At 36.7% G+C, this 20,972-nt stretch overlaps 1 protein-coding gene and 2 long non-coding RNA genes across 5 annotated transcripts in view; 1 reads left to right on the forward strand and 2 right to left on the reverse strand.

Annotated features, from left to right (window-relative positions):
• Positions 1-16,762, reverse strand: part of LOC140630470 (uncharacterized) — a 38,231-nt gene extending 21,469 nt beyond the window's left edge. Inside the window, exons 1-2 of the long non-coding RNA XR_012028234.1 lie at positions 16,656-16,762; positions 12,280-12,346 (exon numbers count right to left, since the gene is read on the reverse strand). This is a non-coding gene — a long non-coding RNA (uncharacterized lncRNA). The remainder of the gene's footprint in view (positions 1-12,279; positions 12,347-16,655) is intronic.
• The window catches only part of LOC140630474 (uncharacterized), a 137,368-nt gene that overhangs the window by 73,695 nt on the left and 42,701 nt on the right, over positions 1-20,972 (reverse strand). The gene's annotated exons all lie outside the window — the stretch shown is intronic.
• Positions 1-20,972, forward strand: part of IL23R (interleukin 23 receptor) — a 65,596-nt gene that overhangs the window by 37,593 nt on the left and 7,031 nt on the right. Inside the window, exons 7-10 of the mRNA XM_072820752.1 lie at positions 901-1,057; positions 13,506-13,595; positions 16,318-16,423; positions 18,899-18,989. Coding sequence (XP_072676853.1) covers positions 901-1,057; positions 13,506-13,595; positions 16,318-16,423; positions 18,899-18,989 — 444 coding nt within the window. The remainder of the gene's footprint in view (positions 1-900; positions 1,058-13,505; positions 13,596-16,317; positions 16,424-18,898; positions 18,990-20,972) is intronic.

Below are 20,972 nucleotides of genomic sequence, written 5' to 3' on the forward strand. Positions count from 1 at the left end.
GCTTTCTCTCTTTTTTTTAACCTTGACAGTTTTAACTTTCTTTTTTCCTAAGTGTCTGGTAACTGTTTCCTCCTGGTTGTTGCCCAAGTGCATTTCAAGGCATGTTTTATAGTTATTTTCAATCATACTTCACTTTTTTTTCAGTCAATCAGTATCACAACATACTGAAGGTATGTAATTGCCTTGGTTTCTCTCTCCCATTTAACCAGCTTATTAGAGGGTCATTTTTCATTGTTTTATAGCAAGTCATAGTGCCCCAGAAAATGATTTGTATGTTTAGACATCAGCTGTGTGCATGCTTATCTTCCATTGGGTTTTCATGGCTCTACATTCTTAAATGTTCTATTTTCTCTCTCATACAAACCTATATATAATAATAGGCTATGTAGAATTGGTGAAAGTCTGCAATAAGGATCAATTTAACAGCTTAATTTATGAATAATTTTTCCAGAAGTCATCATTAGCAAGTGAAATTATTTCATCATTCATGAAGAATTATTGATCTAAATATCCAACTGCAGAGAGAGCAAGAGAAAGATTGAGGAGGTGCAGTGGAAGAAAGTCTGGATTAAAACAATTGCTCTCAGGTCCCCCTTTTCTTCCATCCCATTAAAATCAGCTACTCTAACATTAAGAATATATTACATTTTGGACCTTGAGATATAAAACCCTGAGAGTACTGTCAAACACAAAGCGATGTGTATTTCACTTTTAATGTTAAATAACATGTATTTGATTATTTATGGTCATGTTTTATATAAAGTACCCTATTCTTTTTTGTTTTCCCAGGGTCTAGAGGAGCACCTGGAACATAATAGGCATATGCCTAATGTGCCTAAATAGAATAATTGTTTTCAAAGCACACTGTATTGTTTCATCATTGTTATTCATTCATTTTAGGTTAAAGAATTTGACACCAATTTTCCATATGAGCAACAGTCAGAATTCTACTTGGAGCCAAACACTAAGTATATATTTCAAGTGAGATGCCAAGAAACAGGTAAAAGGTACTGGCAGCCCTGGAGTTCACCATTTTTTCATAAAACAGCTGAAACAGGTGAGTATATTTATATATTTAATCTCTGAGGCTTTTCTTTTGACCTGTGTCTCTTCTATATATATATTTGTTTCTTGTATCAAAATTGACAAAACTATCATAGAGCAGGTGGTTACATTTAAATTGTCATTTTGCTTAGATTTTGTTAAGGCTGACTACAATTTATGTAATGGTTCTCAAACATTCTTGGGCATAAAAGCCAATTAAAACCACCTGGTATGCATGTTCATTGTCTCTGCTCCCAGAAGGTCTGTGTCCATGGGTCTAAGGTAGTGGGAGTGGGAGGTGCTCAAGAGTAAGCCTTTCTTACAACCATCTGGACTGATGGTGAGGCATATAATTATCTAAGACCTGGTTTTGAAACACATTATTAAGAGTTATGTTAAGCTCTTTAGGCCATTTTGATAAAATATATTCTTCTAAGACAGCTACAAATCAAATCATATCAATAAATATTGATTACCTACTGTATGCAATCAGAAAGCTAAAACACTTAAACATGGGATTATTTAATTCTCTTCTCAGCAAAATCTAGTTGACCTATTGTTTATCTTTAGATATTTCCCTGCTCTTAAGATTATTAGTTTAATTTTCCATCCATTTACACATGCCATTCAATAAAATCTTGGCTAAATAGACTTCAACAGTAAGCAAATAAAGTGAATCTATTGTAAATAGCATACTTCATAATAAGCTCCCATTAACCTCCTGATGTCTCCCTATTGTAGGTAGCTTATATCCTAGATTGAAATTTTTCTTTTCAGAGCTGAAGCACTTAATTATAATTACACGAGTGTTAATACCATCTTTATTATAATATAGGATCTTGGAACTGAGGTTTTTTTTTTTTTTTAGAGCACTTTAGCATACATTATAAATGTTGATGGCTGCAACACAAGCAGAGGGAGTGAAAATGGCAGACTAACGAAACAGTTCTTTTGGCGCCCCCTAATGTCCAAATTTTAGAAATGCGTTACCAAGGGAATTAATTGCAATGCTATCAGTTCCTTTTAATTAAATTTTTAAAAGATTTTATTTATTCGAGAGAGAAAGAGAAAGAGTAATAGCACGAGCAAGGAGGAGAGAGAGAAGCAGGCTCCCGGCTGAGCCGGAAGCTCGATGTGGGGCTCCACGGGGCTCCATCCCAGGACCCTGGGATCATGACCCAAGCCGAAGGCATACACTTAACCAAACAACTGAGCCACCCAGTTGCCCCTATCAGTTCCTTTTTAAAAGTTAGTTTTTAAATTAAGATATTCTTTCTTAAGCTCATGCTGCTAAAAATACTTAGGACTTTAGATACCATTTTATAAACAGACAGAATTTAGTTGATAACTCAGTTATTTTTAAATGAAATTTAGAATCGTCTAGCAAGAGGATTCAAGTAGATAACTAATATTTACTTACCACTTGCAAAGTACTACTATGTAAAGGCTTGTTTATCATTACACAACCAATATTTGGTAGTCTACTTGGTATTATTTTATAAATGAGAAAACTGAGGCATGACTTGCTAAATAGCCCATTGCTAGTGGCTAATAGCACCTAAACAAGAACATAGGTTTTCCTAGTCATCACCAGCTCTTAGCAATTTTATCAATTTCTTTCTTTAACCAGTTACCTCAAAGTGGAGGAGCAGCTTCCTAAAGTATTCTACAAGTATAGGACCACAAATGTTCTCTTTTAAAGCCAAATGTCTTAAACCTCAGAAGAAAATAGAAACCATAGCCACCCTACAATGTGTATAAATGAAAGTCTTTGTTGCCTAAGGGAAAAATAAATCACTTAAGGGCAAAAAATGCTAGTTAAAATTTAATATCCCTGAAAACTTGCATCTATCCAAATTCAATATGTTAGCTAAGAGGAACCTGAAATTTTTCTTCTGGTACAAATTTCTTCCGAGACACATTAAATGAGAAACGGTGACTATGTGTAGGAAAAGTGCTATTATTAAATTTTTTTGAAAATTTATCTTTTTGGGGGGGCAGCCCGGGTGGCTTAGCGGTTTAGCGCCACCTTCAGTCCAGGGCGTGATCCTGGAGGCCCGGGATCGAGTCCCACGTTGGGCTCCCTGCACCGAGCCTGCTCCTCCCTCTGCCTGTTTCTCCCTCTGCCTGTGTCTCTGCCTCTCTCTCTCTCTCTCTCTCTCTGTGTCTCTCATGAGTAAATAAATAAAATCTTAAAAAAGAAAGAAAGAAAGATTTATCTTTTTTTGTTTGTAAAAGCAATGCAAATTTATTGCAGTATACAACCTAGAAATAACTGCTGTTTACATTTTAATGAATTTAACACTAGTTTTTTTCCTATTCACATATTTTTTATTATTAAAGTATAATTAACATACAGTGATATATTAGTTTCAGGTGTACAGCACTGATTCAAAATTCTATACATTACTCAGTGCTCACCATGATAAGTAGTTAGTATGTCATGATATGTTATTACAATATTATTTACTATATTCCCTATCTTATACTTTTCATCTCAATGACTTATTCATTTTATAGCTGGAAGTTTGTACCTCTTAATTCCTTTATCTATTTCACCCATCCCCCCCAACTCCCCTCTGGCAACCACCAGTTCTTTGTATTTAAGAGAAGTCGTTTGTTTGTTCATTTGTTTTGTTTTTTTTTATTCCACATATAAGTAAAATCATAGGTATCTTATCTTTGTCATTTTTTAAATGATTGATGTTGTGATGTGTATATTGTTTTATATCCTGATTTTCTTACTTAGTCTATCTTGTTGAGTTAAAAAACCTATTTAATGGCTACACAGTGTATGGATGTACTGTAAAACATTGAGTCATTTCCCTATTTCAACAATATCTAGGTTTATCCATTTTTTTCCATTTTCAATAAACTTCTTGAAATAGCTCTTTATATAAACTCTCCTTAAGGGTTTAGATCTTATTGAATCAAGACTTAAGCACATTTTAAAATGCTTGATGCAAGTTGCCAAATTGCTTTTTAATAAATCTTTAATATTAATTGCTTTTTAAAAAGATATCTAGGAAAAGACAGCCATTCATTTAGTCATACATGAAATATTCAAATAGCCTCTACCATGCACCAGCCACTTGCTACGTACTCACAGAATCTCTGTTAACAAAGGAGACAAAGATCTCTGACTTTTAGAGAAGACAGTCGATAAAAGCAATCATAAAAAAATAAATGCCAGCACTATAAATATAAAGGCAGTAAGAATCAAACCTCACAACTGTTTGAATTGTGTCATAATCAAAAGAATTAAAAGATATACAATTTCTATAATACTTCAGTTAACCAACTTGTTTGATAATGGGGCTTTTGGCCAGCCAATTTTTTCCACTAATTAAAGTTTCATTTATTTATGAAGACAATTCAGGCAACAATGATCCCTTCATGCAGGAATTTGCTATTTTACTCTCTAAAATCCTTATGGATGTTTCACTGAAGTGATTTATCTCAAAGCAATGTGTTTTCAAAATTATGCCTAGATAGTACTGCTGGACAAATCATGCAGTAGATATGGCTTCCCCTGCAGACCCCAGCATTCTTCTGTATCACTTTCCTTGGTCTTTAAAAACCTGATCTCGGGCAGCCTGGGTGGCTCAGTGGTTTTAGCGCCACCTTCAGCCCAGGGCCTGATCCTGGAGACCTGGGATGGAGTCCCACATCGGGCTCCCTGCATGGAGCCTGCTTCTCCCTCTGCCTGTGTGTCTCTGTCTGTCTGTCTGTCTGTCTGTCTCTCTCTGTCTCAAATAAATAGATAGATAAAGTCTTTAAAAAAAATAAAAAATAAAAACCTGATCTCCAAAAAAACAAATAACCTGAACAAACCCATTTATAATAAGAATTAGGTGATTTATTAAACTTATTCTGTTTTCCTTCCTTAGAGTATTTGGACTTTAATGGAAAGCAAAGTCTTATACTAAAAAAGGAAAATAATAAACCTCAGAATATAATATCAGGCTTAGGAAACACACTGAAGAAGTTTCTCTAGTTTGGAGATCCATATTTTTTATCCTGGTATAAATAGTGTATGCAAATAATAGCACATAAAATAACTTATATTAAATATAATTTACATAGTACACATAATTTAATATATTACATAAATTGTATTATGTTATATATAAAATATATAAATATAAATAATATAAATAAACAATAGCTAACATTTATTGGATGTTTACTATGTGTTTGGTACTGTGGTAAGCATTTTATATATAAAATGTACATGTTTTACATATGTACATATTGTTCTTTACTCATCACTAAAGCCCTATAAAAGTTTTATTCCAATTGTACAGATTAAGAAGATGAGGCCCAGGGGCATTAAGCAATTTTGCCAAATGTTACAAAGCTGGTAACAGTAAAGCCAGGGCAAAACACATCCTGTGAGATACCAGCAACCTCGCTATAACTTTGCTGGTCTTCCTCAGAGACCTAATTGGGCCCTGTGTCAACCTCCCCTCAGCCATGGAACCAAATCCTCCTTTATACATTAGCTAATAATAAAACAACACCAGGAGAACTTCACTTTTAATGTAATGTCTGTTAGGAAAATGCAAAAACATGAGAAAAGAGGGAATCACAGGATGCTATTGACTAATTTTATATGGGCCTGAATATAAGGTATGGAAGCAGGTTTGGGTTATGGCAATGAAAATAAAACCACAGGAGAGAGGAGAATAGGGAATAGGATGGGACAATCTGAGATGAAGACAAAGTATAAGTGGAAAAGGTGATTCTCTTAAGGACAGGACCTCCACTGGGAAATTCATAATGTGTTTTTCCAGCTGGTCTTGGTTCAATAAAATGTCTAGAAAGCAGTACTTCTCAGAGTGGGGTCTGTGGCCCAACTGCACTAGAAAAACTTGGATATTAGTTTAAAATGCAGATTGCTGAGCCTCCAGTCAAGTGATATTTCTGAAACAAAGTGTAAGAACCACTGCTCTAGGGGTTAGACACACCCTTTAAGAGAGAGAAGTGTCATGAAAAATGACATAGGGTGTGGGCAGGAAATGTGAACAGAATCGGGGAGACCTGATTGCCGAAGCCATAGCCTTAGTAATAGTGGTTTTGGGGATCAGAACAGGGTGGGTACATGAGAATTTCAGGCTGTTATCTCTAGTGCTATCTGGTCACCTCTTGGCTTCCTCTTCCTCCTGCCCACCGCTTCCTGAAGTTGCTGAGCACCCCACCCACCCTGAGTCTGCTGAGCAGCCCCGGATTCCCAGAATCACAGGATGTAGGACCACTGTGCCATCATGTCCCACATGACCCCCTCTGCCTAGACCCTGCCCTGCTTCTGGATGTAAAGCTTTGGATGAGGCTATGAGAACCACTAAGGGCTGCTAAAGTTGGAGCTTCTAAACCACCAACCTGGAAAGTCACTATAAAAAAAATTCCTGGGGTCTTTAAGCAGTACAGAAAAAGCCCCAAAGACGAAAAGATAATTTGTGAGTATAGAAAACCAACACTGAACATGTGAAAGTCAGTTTCCTAAATTCACTACTACTGATACCAAAAAAAGTGAAAAGATGACTTCTGATCAGGGTGTTGTCCAACTTTGCTGTAATACAAGTCTCTTTGCAATGAAAGAAAGGCCCAGTCTCCATAATCCCTTTAATGACAAGTCAGAGGCCTGAGGGAAGGGCAGTCACATTTCATAATGATTAATTAACTTGCTTGAATTGCTACTTGAAGTAGGAAAGATTCCCAGAGAAATCATATTATTCTTTTTTTGACAATTCTCCAGAGGAAGGCAAGTATGAGCAAGATTTTAAACCACAGTGTGTTTTGTTCTCACAAATCACCATTGGCTGTTGTACTACCAATGACTTTAAAGATTCACATTAATTTTTCAGAACTTTTAGGGAGTACAAGAAAAAAAACAAATGTTATGTCAGTGGAACTAAATATCAGTGATATTAAAAAGAATGCAGATTAAAGGCTGGTACACAGAACTGTACTTTTCAAAAATTCCATTACTTGTAATTAGGGGTTTCTGATTCCTTCACATTTAGATGAATTATAAATGTGTAGATTCATGGTTACTAAACCAGGTTAAACAGACACACAATGTTCCCTGAAATACTAATTAGTTTCAAGTTGTCCTCTGGATCCTTTTAATCTTCCTCATGTCCTATTCCTAATAAAGTATCATAGCTCTGTAGAATAAAACAATAATGTGTAAGAGTTTTATAATCTCTCTGAGATTCACAATATTCACTAATAAAGAATAAAGATTATGCTTTTCTGTGAGGAAGTAATAATCTTCTGTGTTAGTTTCCTATTGTTACTTTTTTTCTTATTGTTACTTTAACAAGTTATTACAAACTTGAGCCACATAGCATGTGGCTTAAAACAATACAATTTATTATTTTATAATTCTGGAGGTGGGAAATCCAAAATTAGTATCACTGGGCTAAAGTTAAGATATCAGCAAGGCTATGTTCTTTCTGGAGGCTCTAGGAAAGAATCAGCTTCACTGCCTTTCCCAGATTCTAGAGGTTGCCCTCATTTCTTGGCTTGTGGCTCCATCTTCCATTTTCAAAGCCAGAAGCATAGTATCTTCCAATCTCTTTCTCTGACTTTGACCCTCCTGCCTTCTTGTAAGGACTCTTAGGATTTCATTTGGACCTACCCCTATAATCTAGGACAATTTCCCTATCTCAATCAAGTCCCTTTTGCTATATAAATTATATAAATATATATAAATGTATATTTGCTATATAAATATAATTCATACATAAATATTCCTTTGTGAATTTAATATAATTATAACAATTACATATAAATATAGCTAAATATAAATGTAGCAAATAAATATTTGCTATATAAATTATATAAATACATATAAACTCAAAGGTTCCAAGGATTGGGACATGGACATTTTTTGGGGGTAGAGAGGTCACTATTTGTCCTACCACATCTCCTCACCTATCTACCCCACTACCTATTATTGCAATTTTTACTAATCATTGTGATTTGATGCCAGCAAAGAAATCAAACTGTTTCTCTTAAGCAAAAAATGAATTATTGGAAAAATAGATAAAAATCAGTAGGAGGGCCAGCAAAATGTTCATGAGTAGGATACAAGGGACAGCAGAAGCCAGAACCACAGCCAAAATTGGAGCCTGGAAAGAATCCGGTGAGGACACTGCAGCTGGCACTGTGGTCACGCCACTGCCTGCCCTGCCCTGCCTGGATGCCCCGTGGTGCAACTGTTACCAGACTCTGGATATAACTGCTACTATAAGTAATTTCCTGGAGCTGAGTGTTCTGTGCCAGTGGAGGAAGGAAAGCATCTGAGCAGGTAGGTTTAGGTCATCCACTTGTAGCTACTTTCTGGCAATGAAGAGAAGTCTTTGTTCCATTGAGGCTTCTACAGTGGGAAGCCTTACCTGCTTCTTCCCTGTTTTAGAATGCCCACAAAGAAGTACGTCCTGGTGTTGGACAACTTAAAAATGGCAAATGTCTACTAGACTATTCAGACTGAGGAATAGGCATGTGCTATGCTTGAGAGCAAAGTTGCACTTTTGAAGAATCTTAAACTACTGAGTAGGACTTGGAAGCTGCCCGTGCACATAGTTTTTTAGACCCCCTTCAGACCCCCTTCCTCTATGTATTCCATGTGCCTTAGGAAAATTTCCTGGGTTGGCTGCTGCTTTTTTACTCTTACCTCTTCTTAATCTTTTTTTTAAAACATGTGGTCACAATACATATATTTATCTTCCTTACCTTCTCCCTGTGCATACCAAGTACTTAGAGCTGAGGAACATAAGCAAGAAGATAATCCCTTGAATACACCTAGGCGCACCCTCCTATCCTTAATATACAAGGATGACACTGTAACTCATGAAATGATTCATCGTCTAACTTGTTTTTCTAGTGTGGTAATGAGTTTGTTCTGACATATCATTTTCCCTGCCCTGGGCTTTGGGTGCCTATTTGATAGGTCTGGCCACTCTCTTCTGTTTTTGCCAACTGACTCAGACTAGTGTCAAATCCTTACCCTTAGCCCAATAATGTTGAATTCCAATCCTAGAACCAAATTAATCTGGGGAGATAGCACATAAACACTGTGAAACAGCTGAGATTATTAGAAGAAGGAGATTAGAAAGAGAGAACCTAAGGAGATGTTTATGTTTTAAGAAAAATATCTTGAAAAACATACCCTTTGTCTCTTTTAATATGACTCCTCCTGTATCTAGAACCTAGTGAAAGAAAGATCTAGAAAGATCCCTGTACCAACTTTGGTCAAAGCCTTTAAGATGTAGGCTTCAGGTAGCATGACACCAAGACTGGTAAAAGCAAAAGTAAATAAAGAAGACTTATAAATGTTCATACCCTTTAGACCAGTAATTCCACTAACAGAAATCTAGCCTTAGGAAATAAAGAGAGATATGGAAAAAAAGATTTATGTACAATGATATTTATCCAAAAACTAATTATAGTAGTAAGAATTTGGAAACAATCTAATAATAGTAATAATAGCAATAACTAATGCTTGTTAAGCTTTTAATTTGTGTAAGGCACAGTACTAAGTGCTTAATATGAACTATCCCATTAGATCTCAGGGGGGAAGTGCTGTTACTATCCCATTTTACAAATGAAGAGGGGTTAAGCAACTGACCTAGAGCCATGCAACTCCAAGTGGTAGAGCCAGGATTTGAACTGAGTCTTATCTGAATCTAAAGATGGCATTTGAAACCACTAAGCTATACAGTTTCTCAAAAGGACAAATATAGTACAAACAAATGAAATACAAATATAGTACAAACATGATGAAATATTAAATTGCTATCAGTATGACAGTTTTGAACAATTTTTAATAAAATGAGGAAATATTCATGACATAATATTGAAAGAAAGAAAAACTAAGACACAACATTTAATAAAGAGCACGATTTCCACTAGGTACAAATATATACACACAAGACTGTTAACAAAAAAATGATTGCTTCTAGTTTGTGAACAAATATAAAATTGTACTTTCTTCTCCATACTCTTCCATACTTTTCAAGCATCCTATAATTAGTGTGCCTTGCTTGTAAAATCAAAGAAAATAGTTGACTTGTAGAAGGAAATAACTGTGGGCTGGAAGATTCTACGAATCAGCGCTAAATGGGTCAGGCCAACTATAGCCCACTGTGGTGTGGGCTGGAGTCCTGCAAGGCCAGGCAGCTCTAATAAACCGTGGCCAGCCCCTGGAGGAGCAATGGCTAAGTCTTACCATGGGAGCAGCTGGTTGCAGGGCTGACTGAGTTGTCCCATCTGAGGCCATGCTGCTGCAGAAGTGAGGTCATTAATTAATAGAGCCAGTGACTAGTACAAGCTAAGTGTCAGGACTGGATGGGAATTTTCACTCTTTGAGTCATCTATCCTTTTTACGCCTTTGTTTCTTCATCCATGAAATGTGGACAATAGTATTTTTTACCTGTTTAGCGTTAAATGACAGAAAGCATGTAAAGTCTAGTACATTACCTGGAGCATAATCAGTACTCAATGAATGGTCACTTAAAAAGAATAATAAGGGCAACCCGGGTGGCTCAGCAGTTTAGCGCTGCCTTCAGCCCAGGGTGTGATCCTGAAGACCTGGGATTGAGTCCCACGTCGGGCTCCCTGCATGAAGCATTAGTTATTGCTATTATTACTATTAAGCCTAAGTTCCTGCTTCTCCCTCTGCCTGGGTCTCTCTCTCTCTCTCTCTCTCTCTCTGTGTGTGTGTGTGTGTGTCTGTGTGTCTCATGAATAAATAAATAAAAATCTTTAAAAAAAAAAGAATGATAAAACACACTTTGCCCCATGGTATAGGCATAGAAGGAAAGACTCAGGAGACAGATTTGGTATCATCCCTCAGAAACAGATGAAATACATTATGACTAAAACCAAGCACTTTTGAACAGATTTGATTAAAATAGGCTGGCATCTGATAGGGCACAGAATGTAGTTATGTTATATGTTTCTAGTCTTGTTCAAGAATGGAAACTACTTTTTTTGTTTAAAACTATTTTAAATTCCTTCTAAATTTTGTTTAAACACATTATCTTTGGAAAGACTAATTCTAAAGTCCAATACCAGTTTATATATGGTATATAAAAATTCTTATTAGAGATATCTCAAATTAGAGATATTTGAGTTTCTGAGTATCTTCAGGAGGTATATGCTGTGAGAGAAACAGGGATAGAATTGTCTCATTATGGAGATAGGCCACAGATATTAATTTAATAATGAAAATATTATGAGATTTTTCTAGCACATTAGGCAACACACTGATGATTAGAGCTAATAGAAACCATTTTTTTTTTAGTTATAAAGGTTCTGAGTGTGTGTACATCATTCTGTGTTTGTGAACGCTTTTCTGTGTCAAAATACTTGGAAATACTATAAAATAGTAACAGCAAGTGGCTTAAGGGGATAGAATTAGGGATGGTTCTTTTTCTCACCATTTTTCCTCTTAAAATACTTTTCTCTCTTAAGGTTACTGCTTTTATAATGATAAATATTACATATGATTTAAAACAAATGACCTAGCCACTTGGAGGCAGTATACCATGAAGAATATAGTCTACATGGTTTCATTCCAGTCCTATGTTTAAAAATTTTGTCATTGGCTTGATTTCTTCTCTGACAATCTTGTTTATAAATTGTCTCACTTCAGATATCTGATTCTTTGGGAAATTACTCTCTAACAATTAACCATCTCCTTTTAAATGACTTTAATCTAATTTAAATTAATGCACCTGGTTGATTTGAAACTATAACAAAAAGACCCTGAAGGGTGATTGTGTTTATTCTCCTATTAGGGCTAATAAAGCCCTAGTTAGATATGAACATTATTTTTATATGAAGCAAATTAATAACTGAAGTTTCATTGCTAAATAATCACCTGTAGTTTATACAACAGAGTTAACCTGCATTAAAAGCCACAGCACCACATATTACTTTTAAATAAAAATGCTAATTTTAAAATAATGAAAGTGAAAACAAAAATAATCTAGCAACATTGATATAAAACCAAGATCTTGCCAAGTTGAAAATCATGTACATTTTAATATAATATTTCTAGTCTTAAAATTTCAGATGCAGACTCCTGCTGGGGCTCCCCAAGAATGAACCTCAGCCTACAAAATACTAATTTAGATGAATGAATCTGGCAGTGACCATTGGGGCATAAGCTTGCTCCCAGAGTTTGATGGAACCAAATACTTGGGAACAAAAGAGACTTACTGAAGCATTAAGAAGCCAGAAAGAATTTCCAATCTGTCACAATTCACAGTGCAACATCTTCCTCTTGCTGTAAAGAAGACAATAAAACACAGGAAAGAACTTTTGGTTCTTCTTGCGTTTTCACCTTCTAAAATTCTCTACCCGTTGTCTTAGAAAACTACTGAGCCTGTGCCTGCACCCAGATGGACCTTTTCCAAAAGTTTCCAAAGACCATAGGAACCTTTGTATTGAAACCCCATGATCTTTTTCTCAAAGAGAGTTATCTGGGCCACACAGCCTATTATATAAGCCGTGATATCACGGTGGCGATCAAGGCTCCCTCAAGATATGATTTCTCCCTGCCCCCCCCCCCCAAGTAATTCTTCAAAAAGAAAAAATGTGAACACTGAAATCAGAATAACTGAACAAATAGGGTTTGAGGCATTCTTGGGAATTCAGAGCTTAGAACTGTTTTCAGGAATATCTTTTGTCAGCTGGAAGAACAGTATCCTTGAAGTCACCTCTGGGAGCTTTTAATTATCAGGAGGGAGGAAATGGGTATGAAAGCTCCAGGTCTCTTGGGTTCAGACTGAAAGTGAGTTAGCTGCCAAGACTGCTCACCACACCCTGGTCAGAAGCTTTCATTAGCCATGTCCTGACAGTCTTTATGACTAGACAGGGCTGGCCAGGATCTTCGCCAGTGGGAAAGGAGCAGAGGGAAGTCATTAATAGCATTCCACCCCTGTGCTATAACCTCAAAGTGTCTGCTAATCAAAATTGGGCTTCTTATATAGAGCCAAGATACTGTTCGCCAGCAGTATCTCAAAGATTATGCAAAGGCAAAAGTGACGTATCTTGGAGGCTCTTAAGGAAACCTAAACTTTATTGCATCATTTATTGGAAGGAATCAAGTAGAGACCTGTTGTGCATTTTTTTGGTCAGTGAATTAAATAAAGCTCCTTGGTATTCTTTGCCTAGAAGCCTCATGAAATTAGAGGATACACCATGAAGTTTAACAAACTCTAGGTAGTTTTTATTGTCCTTTCAGTGTTTCCTTCTTTAGGATTTTCCCAATTAAATAAAAAGATGAAAAGACACACATACTCGAAGGCCTTTCCTTTTATTCCACTTTCAAGCCTATTAAAGTATACTTTAATCATCTCCAAACAAGTGAAGAAACTCTTTTAGGAATTTGGGTAACCTGAATGCAAAATGAAGAAGCTCACCCTATTTTCTTTTTGTTTAAGTTCCCCAGGTTACAGTGAAATCATTCCAACATGATACTCAGAATTCTGAGCTTCTGATTGCTTCCATCTTTAAAGGACATCTTACTTCTGGTAAGAAAATGCTACTTAGGTTTTCTGAGTAGTCTTTACTAATTATCCATTTGAATCTTCCAACTGAAAAATCATGTCAGGCATAAACTTCTTGATAATAAGATATGCCGTATGCTTACTATAGAGAAATAATAAAGATCCACTTAAAACTGAATGTCAGGAATGGTTTAGGTGGACTTTGCCAGCTTTTGATATGGGGTAGATACATTTTCATTTCAATGGGTGCTGAGGTTCAAGACCCCAAAACTCCTTCTTAAAAAACATTATTTGAGTATGTACCATGTACTAGGAAGTTGTATACATCATTTGTTCAATTTTCAAAACAACCAAGGGAGAAAAGTATTATATATCTATTTTATAGATAGGAAAACTGGAGCTCAGAGAGGCTGAGAAACTTGTCCAAGTTCACACTAAGTGACAGACTAAAATTCAAATCCTGTTTTTCAAATCCTGAAATCTGTGTTCTTTCTCTTGTACAAATCAGTTCCTGTTTTGTTAGTAGGATTCAGTATTTTCCTTTGATGATCTTACCTAAATGTTTTAGGCATAAAAAATTATGAGATCAGGTTGTGCAATGGACAAATATAACTCTAAATAGAAATTTCAAAAAAAAATAAATAGAAATTTCAAATTGAAAAACTTTAGGTATAACTATTTCACCTCTGACCACTGGTAGACCATTTATCTCCCTGCATAGAAATCTGGGAGGAATAGTATCAGAATCTTTGAAGACTACATTGACATTCTTCAGACTTTCATTCACTTATTCAACAAATATTCATTAAACAACTACTGTGTGCCAGGCACTGTTTTGGGTGGGGAATCAGCAGTGAAAAAAAAAAAAAGAATATGGCCCCTATCTTCATGGAGCTTCCATTTTAGACAGATGGGGAGAAAAACAATAAACAGAACAAGAAGACAAGAATCAGGTGGAAGTTAAGTATTATAAAGAAACATGAAGCAAGGTGAGGCCGCTCTGAATGTGTACATGAAAATCAATGAACCAAATACTTAGGCCCAGTTCAGATCCTTAATTACAGATGCCTACCCAGGCCTGCACCTTGATATTTCTGTGGGAACTAGGGAGGCCAGGAGCTTACAGCAGCTCTATTAGATAGGTGCTATGATCTCTATTTTACAGAAGAGGAAACTTGAGTTTCAGCAAGCTTATAATTATGCCTTGGGGCTACAGGGCTGTTAAAGAGCAGAACCCAATATGAACCCACGTATCTCCAGTTGTCTCTTGATCACTCTGCTGTATCTATCTTTATACCCCTATGCCTGGCCTCCTGGCCCCATTTTATTGTGGGAATTCTCTATTCTCTCCCAGGCATTAATACCCAAAGATATGTGACACCCCCTACCTCCCATTAGTTGTGTGAAATCTTTAGCAATAGAGTTTTAGTTCTAGAAAAACACTAATTCCATATCTCCCTTGGGACTTTGGTGATTTTTTTTTTTAAGTCTTAATTATTTGAGAGAGAGAGAGAGAGAGAACATGCTGAGGAGTGTGAGCTGAAGGAGGAGCAGAGGGAGAGAGAAAGAGAAAATCCTCAAACAGACTCCCTGCTGAGCACGGAGTCCAGAGTCCAATGTGCAGGCTGGATGTGGGCTGGTTGTGGGGCTTGATCCCAGGACCCTGAGATCCCAGGACCTGAACCAAAGTCAGATGCTTAACCGACTGAGGCACCCAGTCCCCACTCCCCATCCCTGGCCCCTGGACTTTGGTGTAAGCTAAGCTACAGTAGCCTGGTCCGTGCACATCAGTTGGCTTTAGTAGAGGGACCAGGCAGCTTGGAGACCCCCAAGTGTCTGTCGGGTACAGGTGGGAAATAATGAGGGTAGAGCCAGTGAAGTGTCTGCCACATGGTAAGTATCCGATAAACATTTGGTAAAGGGAGTGAGAAAGAAAGGAATAAGGATGGAAAGGAGGCCAATACCCATCATCACTCAGAACAAACTCCAGCATGATAGTTACGTCTCAATGATAGTCTATATTTGAAAATAGAAAACAAGATTTTTTTTCATGTACTAGGGAGACTCATAGGTAACATGTGTTGAATAGATCATGTTAATTATTTAAAGATTAGAGGTGATTAATTGATGCTTCAAAATGCAAGAATTGTTTTTAAGATAAAATGTAAGTGCAAGTTATATAGCAATTTAAATTTCCTTCTTATATATTGTTTTAAGTAGAGCAAATATCCTTTCTCAGCAGAAGAAAATTCATGAACAATAAATTTTGAAGAATGGTGACAAGTTCTATATAACTTCTATCTTACTCAAAAGGTTAAAAAGAAAACCCCCAAAAAAACCCTCAGTTGTGATTGTGGCCAGTTTTAGACTCTGTTACCAGCAACTGGGAATTCTCACTTGTGTCAGACAAAACAAATGAGGTACATCACTAAACCCTTTTATATAAAATATGCATGCACAAGCTCAGAAAAAGTGGGAGATGTTAACCACATTTGCCAGAGCTGCATTTCTAGAAACCCACTGATACCAAATACATACGGCCCAATTTTCTCAGGAAAAAGGTATTGTTGTGCAGTTTGGAAGGACAGTCACTGTAAACACAACCCAACATAAAAGCTAAATATGTTCTCCCCTTCCCTTTTTCCTTTGAGATTAATGACTTTTGCTTTGTGAGGAGTAGAGGAAACAATGATTCTGACATCCCATGGACACTAATCCTTAGCTAAAGTTATTTTTTTTTCTTCAGACAACAGGCAACAAGACATTGGACTTTTATTGGGAATGATCTTCTTTGCTGCTATGTTGTCAATTCTTTCTTTGATTGGGATATTTAACAGATCAATCCGAACTGGGTAGGTTTCTGTAGAATTTCTGTTTTCTGACTTAGACCACATGTAGCCAATCTAGTCAATTCAGTTATTTATTAGGAAAACCCATCAACATTTTTAATCAGAGAAAGAAAAAAATTAAAGGAACAGTGTTCAATGATTACCAATTTATGCCAACCACCTGACCCATGTTGTTCGTTTAATCCTCCTGATGACCTCCAGGAAAACCCAAAGGCCTATTTTACAGATCACTTACTTTAGGCTTCAAGAGGTTAACTGGTCAGCCCATGGTCACTAAGCATTAAGCCAGGAACCTAGACCCAGCTGACATCACAACCCATGTTCTCTCCTTCACTACACAGCCTGCTCACTGTGCCTGGATTCTTTTAAATGGTTAGGTCATAACCGGCCTCAAATTCTACCCAAACAAATCCTCTGAATCAGCATGAATGAAGAGAAGTGTGGCAACCTCTGAATTTGTCACTTTGATACCAGTTGTGTGGGTGTTTTAGCATTCAGCTCCCAGGTCCATTCTCGTTGGCCTCTTTCAATCGCTGTTTTCCAATATGGAATTAGTAAAGATCTATGCCTACTATAGATAAATGAGACCTTGCCTTCAATTTCCTAAGTTTATTAGATGTGTTGAGTATTTCTAATCTGTTAATAGACTGGAGTTGTTTGATGTGGCAAACAACTGTAAGCTAATGACTCACAAATTTTAATCATACAAATTTCTTTGCCTAACCGGCACTGAGTTTCTCTTTTTTTGCCATTACTTGCTTCATGAGGATACTCTTTCTTTCTTTTAAATGTATAATCAAAATGCAATAAGATATAGAATGAGCAAGTCTAAGTAAGGTACACTTGTGATTTTTTTAAAATTAGGCTTTAAAATTAGGCTTTTTCTCAGAAGTTAGTAATATTTCAAAATTAACTTACCCATTAATAAATATATCCCTGATATCATTATGAGATGGGCAAACTAATACAAAACTCTGTTTTAAAAATATACTTGATTATAAGGCCCCTACCAACATCTTAATGTTTGAACTTGTATGACATAAAAATATTAAATTTGTTATTATTCAAAGATACTTTGAAATTTTAAATAGCATTAAGTTTGTTATTAATAACCTAAAAATTAATTTTCAGTTGGCAATGACAAATAGGACAATGAAAATAGGACCATTTTTTGCTAATTATTTAAATAAGCATTCCTTTTAAAAAGATAAATGAAACGAGATAATTTGAATGCAACTATTTTATATATAAGCAGACACTGTTATTTACTATAATTATACATTACTTATAAATGCCTTACTTCAGAAACAAAACTGGAAAACCAAGGGCAAAACGTTTTAAAATGAAACCAAGAATGGGTAGACATATATGTGTGTGTGTGTGTGTGTGTGTGTGTGTGTGTGTGTATACATAAATGTTCTCACTATATCAGCATGCTGTATAAAAACTTTTCTGTAACAGCATGAACTTACTAATTTGGTCTAATTTTAGGTATAGAAGGAGAGTGTGAATTAGTAAAAAAGCTGAATCATAAAACATTGTATAAATATGTGTTAAGAAATTATTTTTACCCTACAGTTCAAGGTCAAATTGAGTGAGCAAAGTTCAGTTAGCATTTTGGTTTTTACTCAGTAAAAGTCCTTAGAAAACCTGCTTATACAGATAAACAAGGCTGTTCACGTTGTTTACGGGTAAAAATGTGCCAGAGATCAGTGTAGTCTAAGTCCCTATTACAACCTCTGCCCAAATCAATTTGTACTATAAATGCAGGACGTGCTCCTAACACAGTGGCAGTGCCAAGGGTAGCTTGGGGAAGAAGTGGGGTGCTCACGGCTTCTTTCTTTTCTTTACATCACCACAAACCAGTGGTCCTTACTAAGCACACAAGCCTAAGTAAAAACCAGTATTCTCACTGTGCCATACAACTGCAGGACAACTTCTCCAGCTTCCTACTCTAACCACATAATGTTTGGAGCTACCCCTAATCCCTTCAACCCTATATGGAATCAGTACAAATTCAGAATTAGAGGAGCTAGAATTATACAGTTTTATTATATGGTATTCTCTTCTTCAATATTCTTCTGTGGCTATGGTCGACTTGGAAAGCTCTATAAAATATCCCCTACATTTTCCAAACCTTTCCACAGTGATATCTGCTCATAATGGTTAGCCATATGTAACAGGCATACAGTTTTACTTCCCGGGTGGTTCTCCCACTTACCTTGAATCTAGTGTGAGTGTTTTGAAATGTTCTGGCTCATTAGAGAAAAGCAGAGCAATAGAGAGAGGAGGAAAATCTGAAAAGATATTTAGTCAACTTCCCACTTAACTTTCTAAAGTAAGAGGTGGAAATCTGCCTCAGGAAGTTTAATCTTTATTATGCATTCCATTCCAGTTGATTTCCTGGTCTCTTATGTGATTGCCTGTACCAATCTTTAAGTAAAATGTTTCTTCTAATGTGTCATTTTTATTTCCTAGAATTAAAAGAAGAATCTTATTGCTAATACCAAAGTGGCTTCATGAAGATATTCCTAATATGGAAAATAGTAAAGTTGTAGAAATGTTACAGGTAACCAAACAACATCACATAAAACCTAAGTGGCTGCTAAGACTAAGAGTGCAATCCAATAATTAGAATAGAATTTCTGTTTAAATAAATGTGTGTACATTTTAGTATAATTGTATAAACATATGTCAAAACAGAATTATACACATTTCAAATTATACTTAAGAGAGATGAGGGAATAAAGTTTAGGGAAAGAAAGAGAAGGAAGAAAGAAACAATGTTATCGAAAAGGGAAAAGAGGAGGGGAAGTTTGTGGGCCAGGTGTCAGTCACCTGCTGGCCAATAGTTGATAGATGACTTCAGGGAGAGACAGAAGGAGAAGGGCAGAAAAGTTCAATAAAATGAGGCTCAAAGACACAAAGGGGCTTCTGTTTTACATAAGATTGGAGAATCAGGTGAGATCTGCTTCAGTCCTGAGGTTCAAAGGATTGGAGAAAATAAGTGTGAGAGGACTGTGGGAGATAATGTTACCAGGGCTGGGCCAGGTTTCCAACACAAAATGAAGAGAAAGATGTTCTGGAAATACTGGAGACTACAGGGGACTTTTCCAAATATGGAGGAACTGCTGCTGATTATGGAGGAGGGGAAAGATTCTGCTCTGTGTGCTCTTTCTACTTTTTGGTACTCTGCTTTCACCATTAAGGGGCTCAAAACCCAGTTGATGGGACAGACTCATCACCCAAGCATTGCAGTGCAGTGATGTAACTGCGGTGACCAAACATGATAGGGATATAGAGGAAGCATATAGAAAAATGAGGAGTTGCTTAGGAGAAACAAAAAACATTCAAAAGAGAGGACAGCATGAGCAAAAGCACAGAGCGAGAAGAGCATGTTAGGTGTTGCTTTACTGAAACGCTTGATATGAGGAGTGACTGGTATGTTGCTGGAGTGGTGATCAGATCACAGAAGGTCTCATTATAGAACCCAGGCTTCATTCTGTTAACAACAGTGTTCAAACTTTTAAAAAGTTTTTTTCAGCCTAGAAACCCTTTGTTCTTTTCTTTTTTCATGAGTGGAGGGGAAGGGGCAGAGAGAGAGGGAGAGGATCTTAAGCAGGGTCCACGCTCAGCACAGAGCTGAGCTCAATGAGATGAGCTCAATGAGATGGGGCTCAATCTTACAACCCTGAGATCATGAGCCAAAACCAAGAGTTGGACACTTAACCCTTTGTTCTAAAGATGTGAGAAAGACAAGTATTTATAAAACAAATAAAAGTGGTTTTGTTTGAGACTCTGATGAGCCTGTTATCCAATTCCTTACCAAACTCCAGAGAAGTCCCTAAGGTAGTAGTTCTCAGCCTTGGTTGCCTATTGGAATCCTGATGCCCCAGTCACATCCCAGGATCTCTAGGGGAGGGAGGGCATGGGGAGATGCAGGCATCGGTATTATCCAAAGTTTTCCAAGTGATTCCACTATGCAGCTGAGGTTGAGAACACTGTTAAGGGGTTGAAAACTACTGCTAATGACAATGAGGAGTTAACTAAGGGCTTTTCCATTGGAATAGACCAGGATCTACAAGAGAGGCAGAAGAAGAGGGTCAGAGAATGAGCAATGCATCAAGAAGCAAGGATCCATGGTGCTGGCCACTTTGTAGAGGGTCTATATTCCACGGAATGTAACAAGGGGGAGGTTACTGGTGAATTCAGAAATGCTTAGGAAGTGAGGAAGCAGAAGCTGAGAATGAAAACATTCTTCTAAAAGGGAAGTAGAAAAGCTACGCTGACACATGGTCAGCTCTTGTATCCTTATGCAATGAAGGAACAACAGTAGCTTCAGAGGGATGTGAGTCAGAAGTATGTTTATACTAAATTGGACAGGCTTAAGAACAGCTACGACTACAGAGAAAGAGGGAATATTGATCAAACAAGACTGTGAAGAAGAGGGGAGGGGATGGTCAAAAGGGATGAAGTAGAAAGGGTTGTCTTAGGCAAAGGGAGGATTCCTGTTTCTGGATACTTGAAGATGAGAAAGGGTGTGCACGTGGCT

The sequence above is a fragment of the Canis lupus genome, chromosome 3 (assembly GCF_048164855.1).
Source record: "Canis lupus baileyi chromosome 3, mCanLup2.hap1, whole genome shotgun sequence".
Classification (NCBI taxonomy): domain Eukaryota; kingdom Metazoa; phylum Chordata; class Mammalia; order Carnivora; family Canidae; genus Canis; species Canis lupus.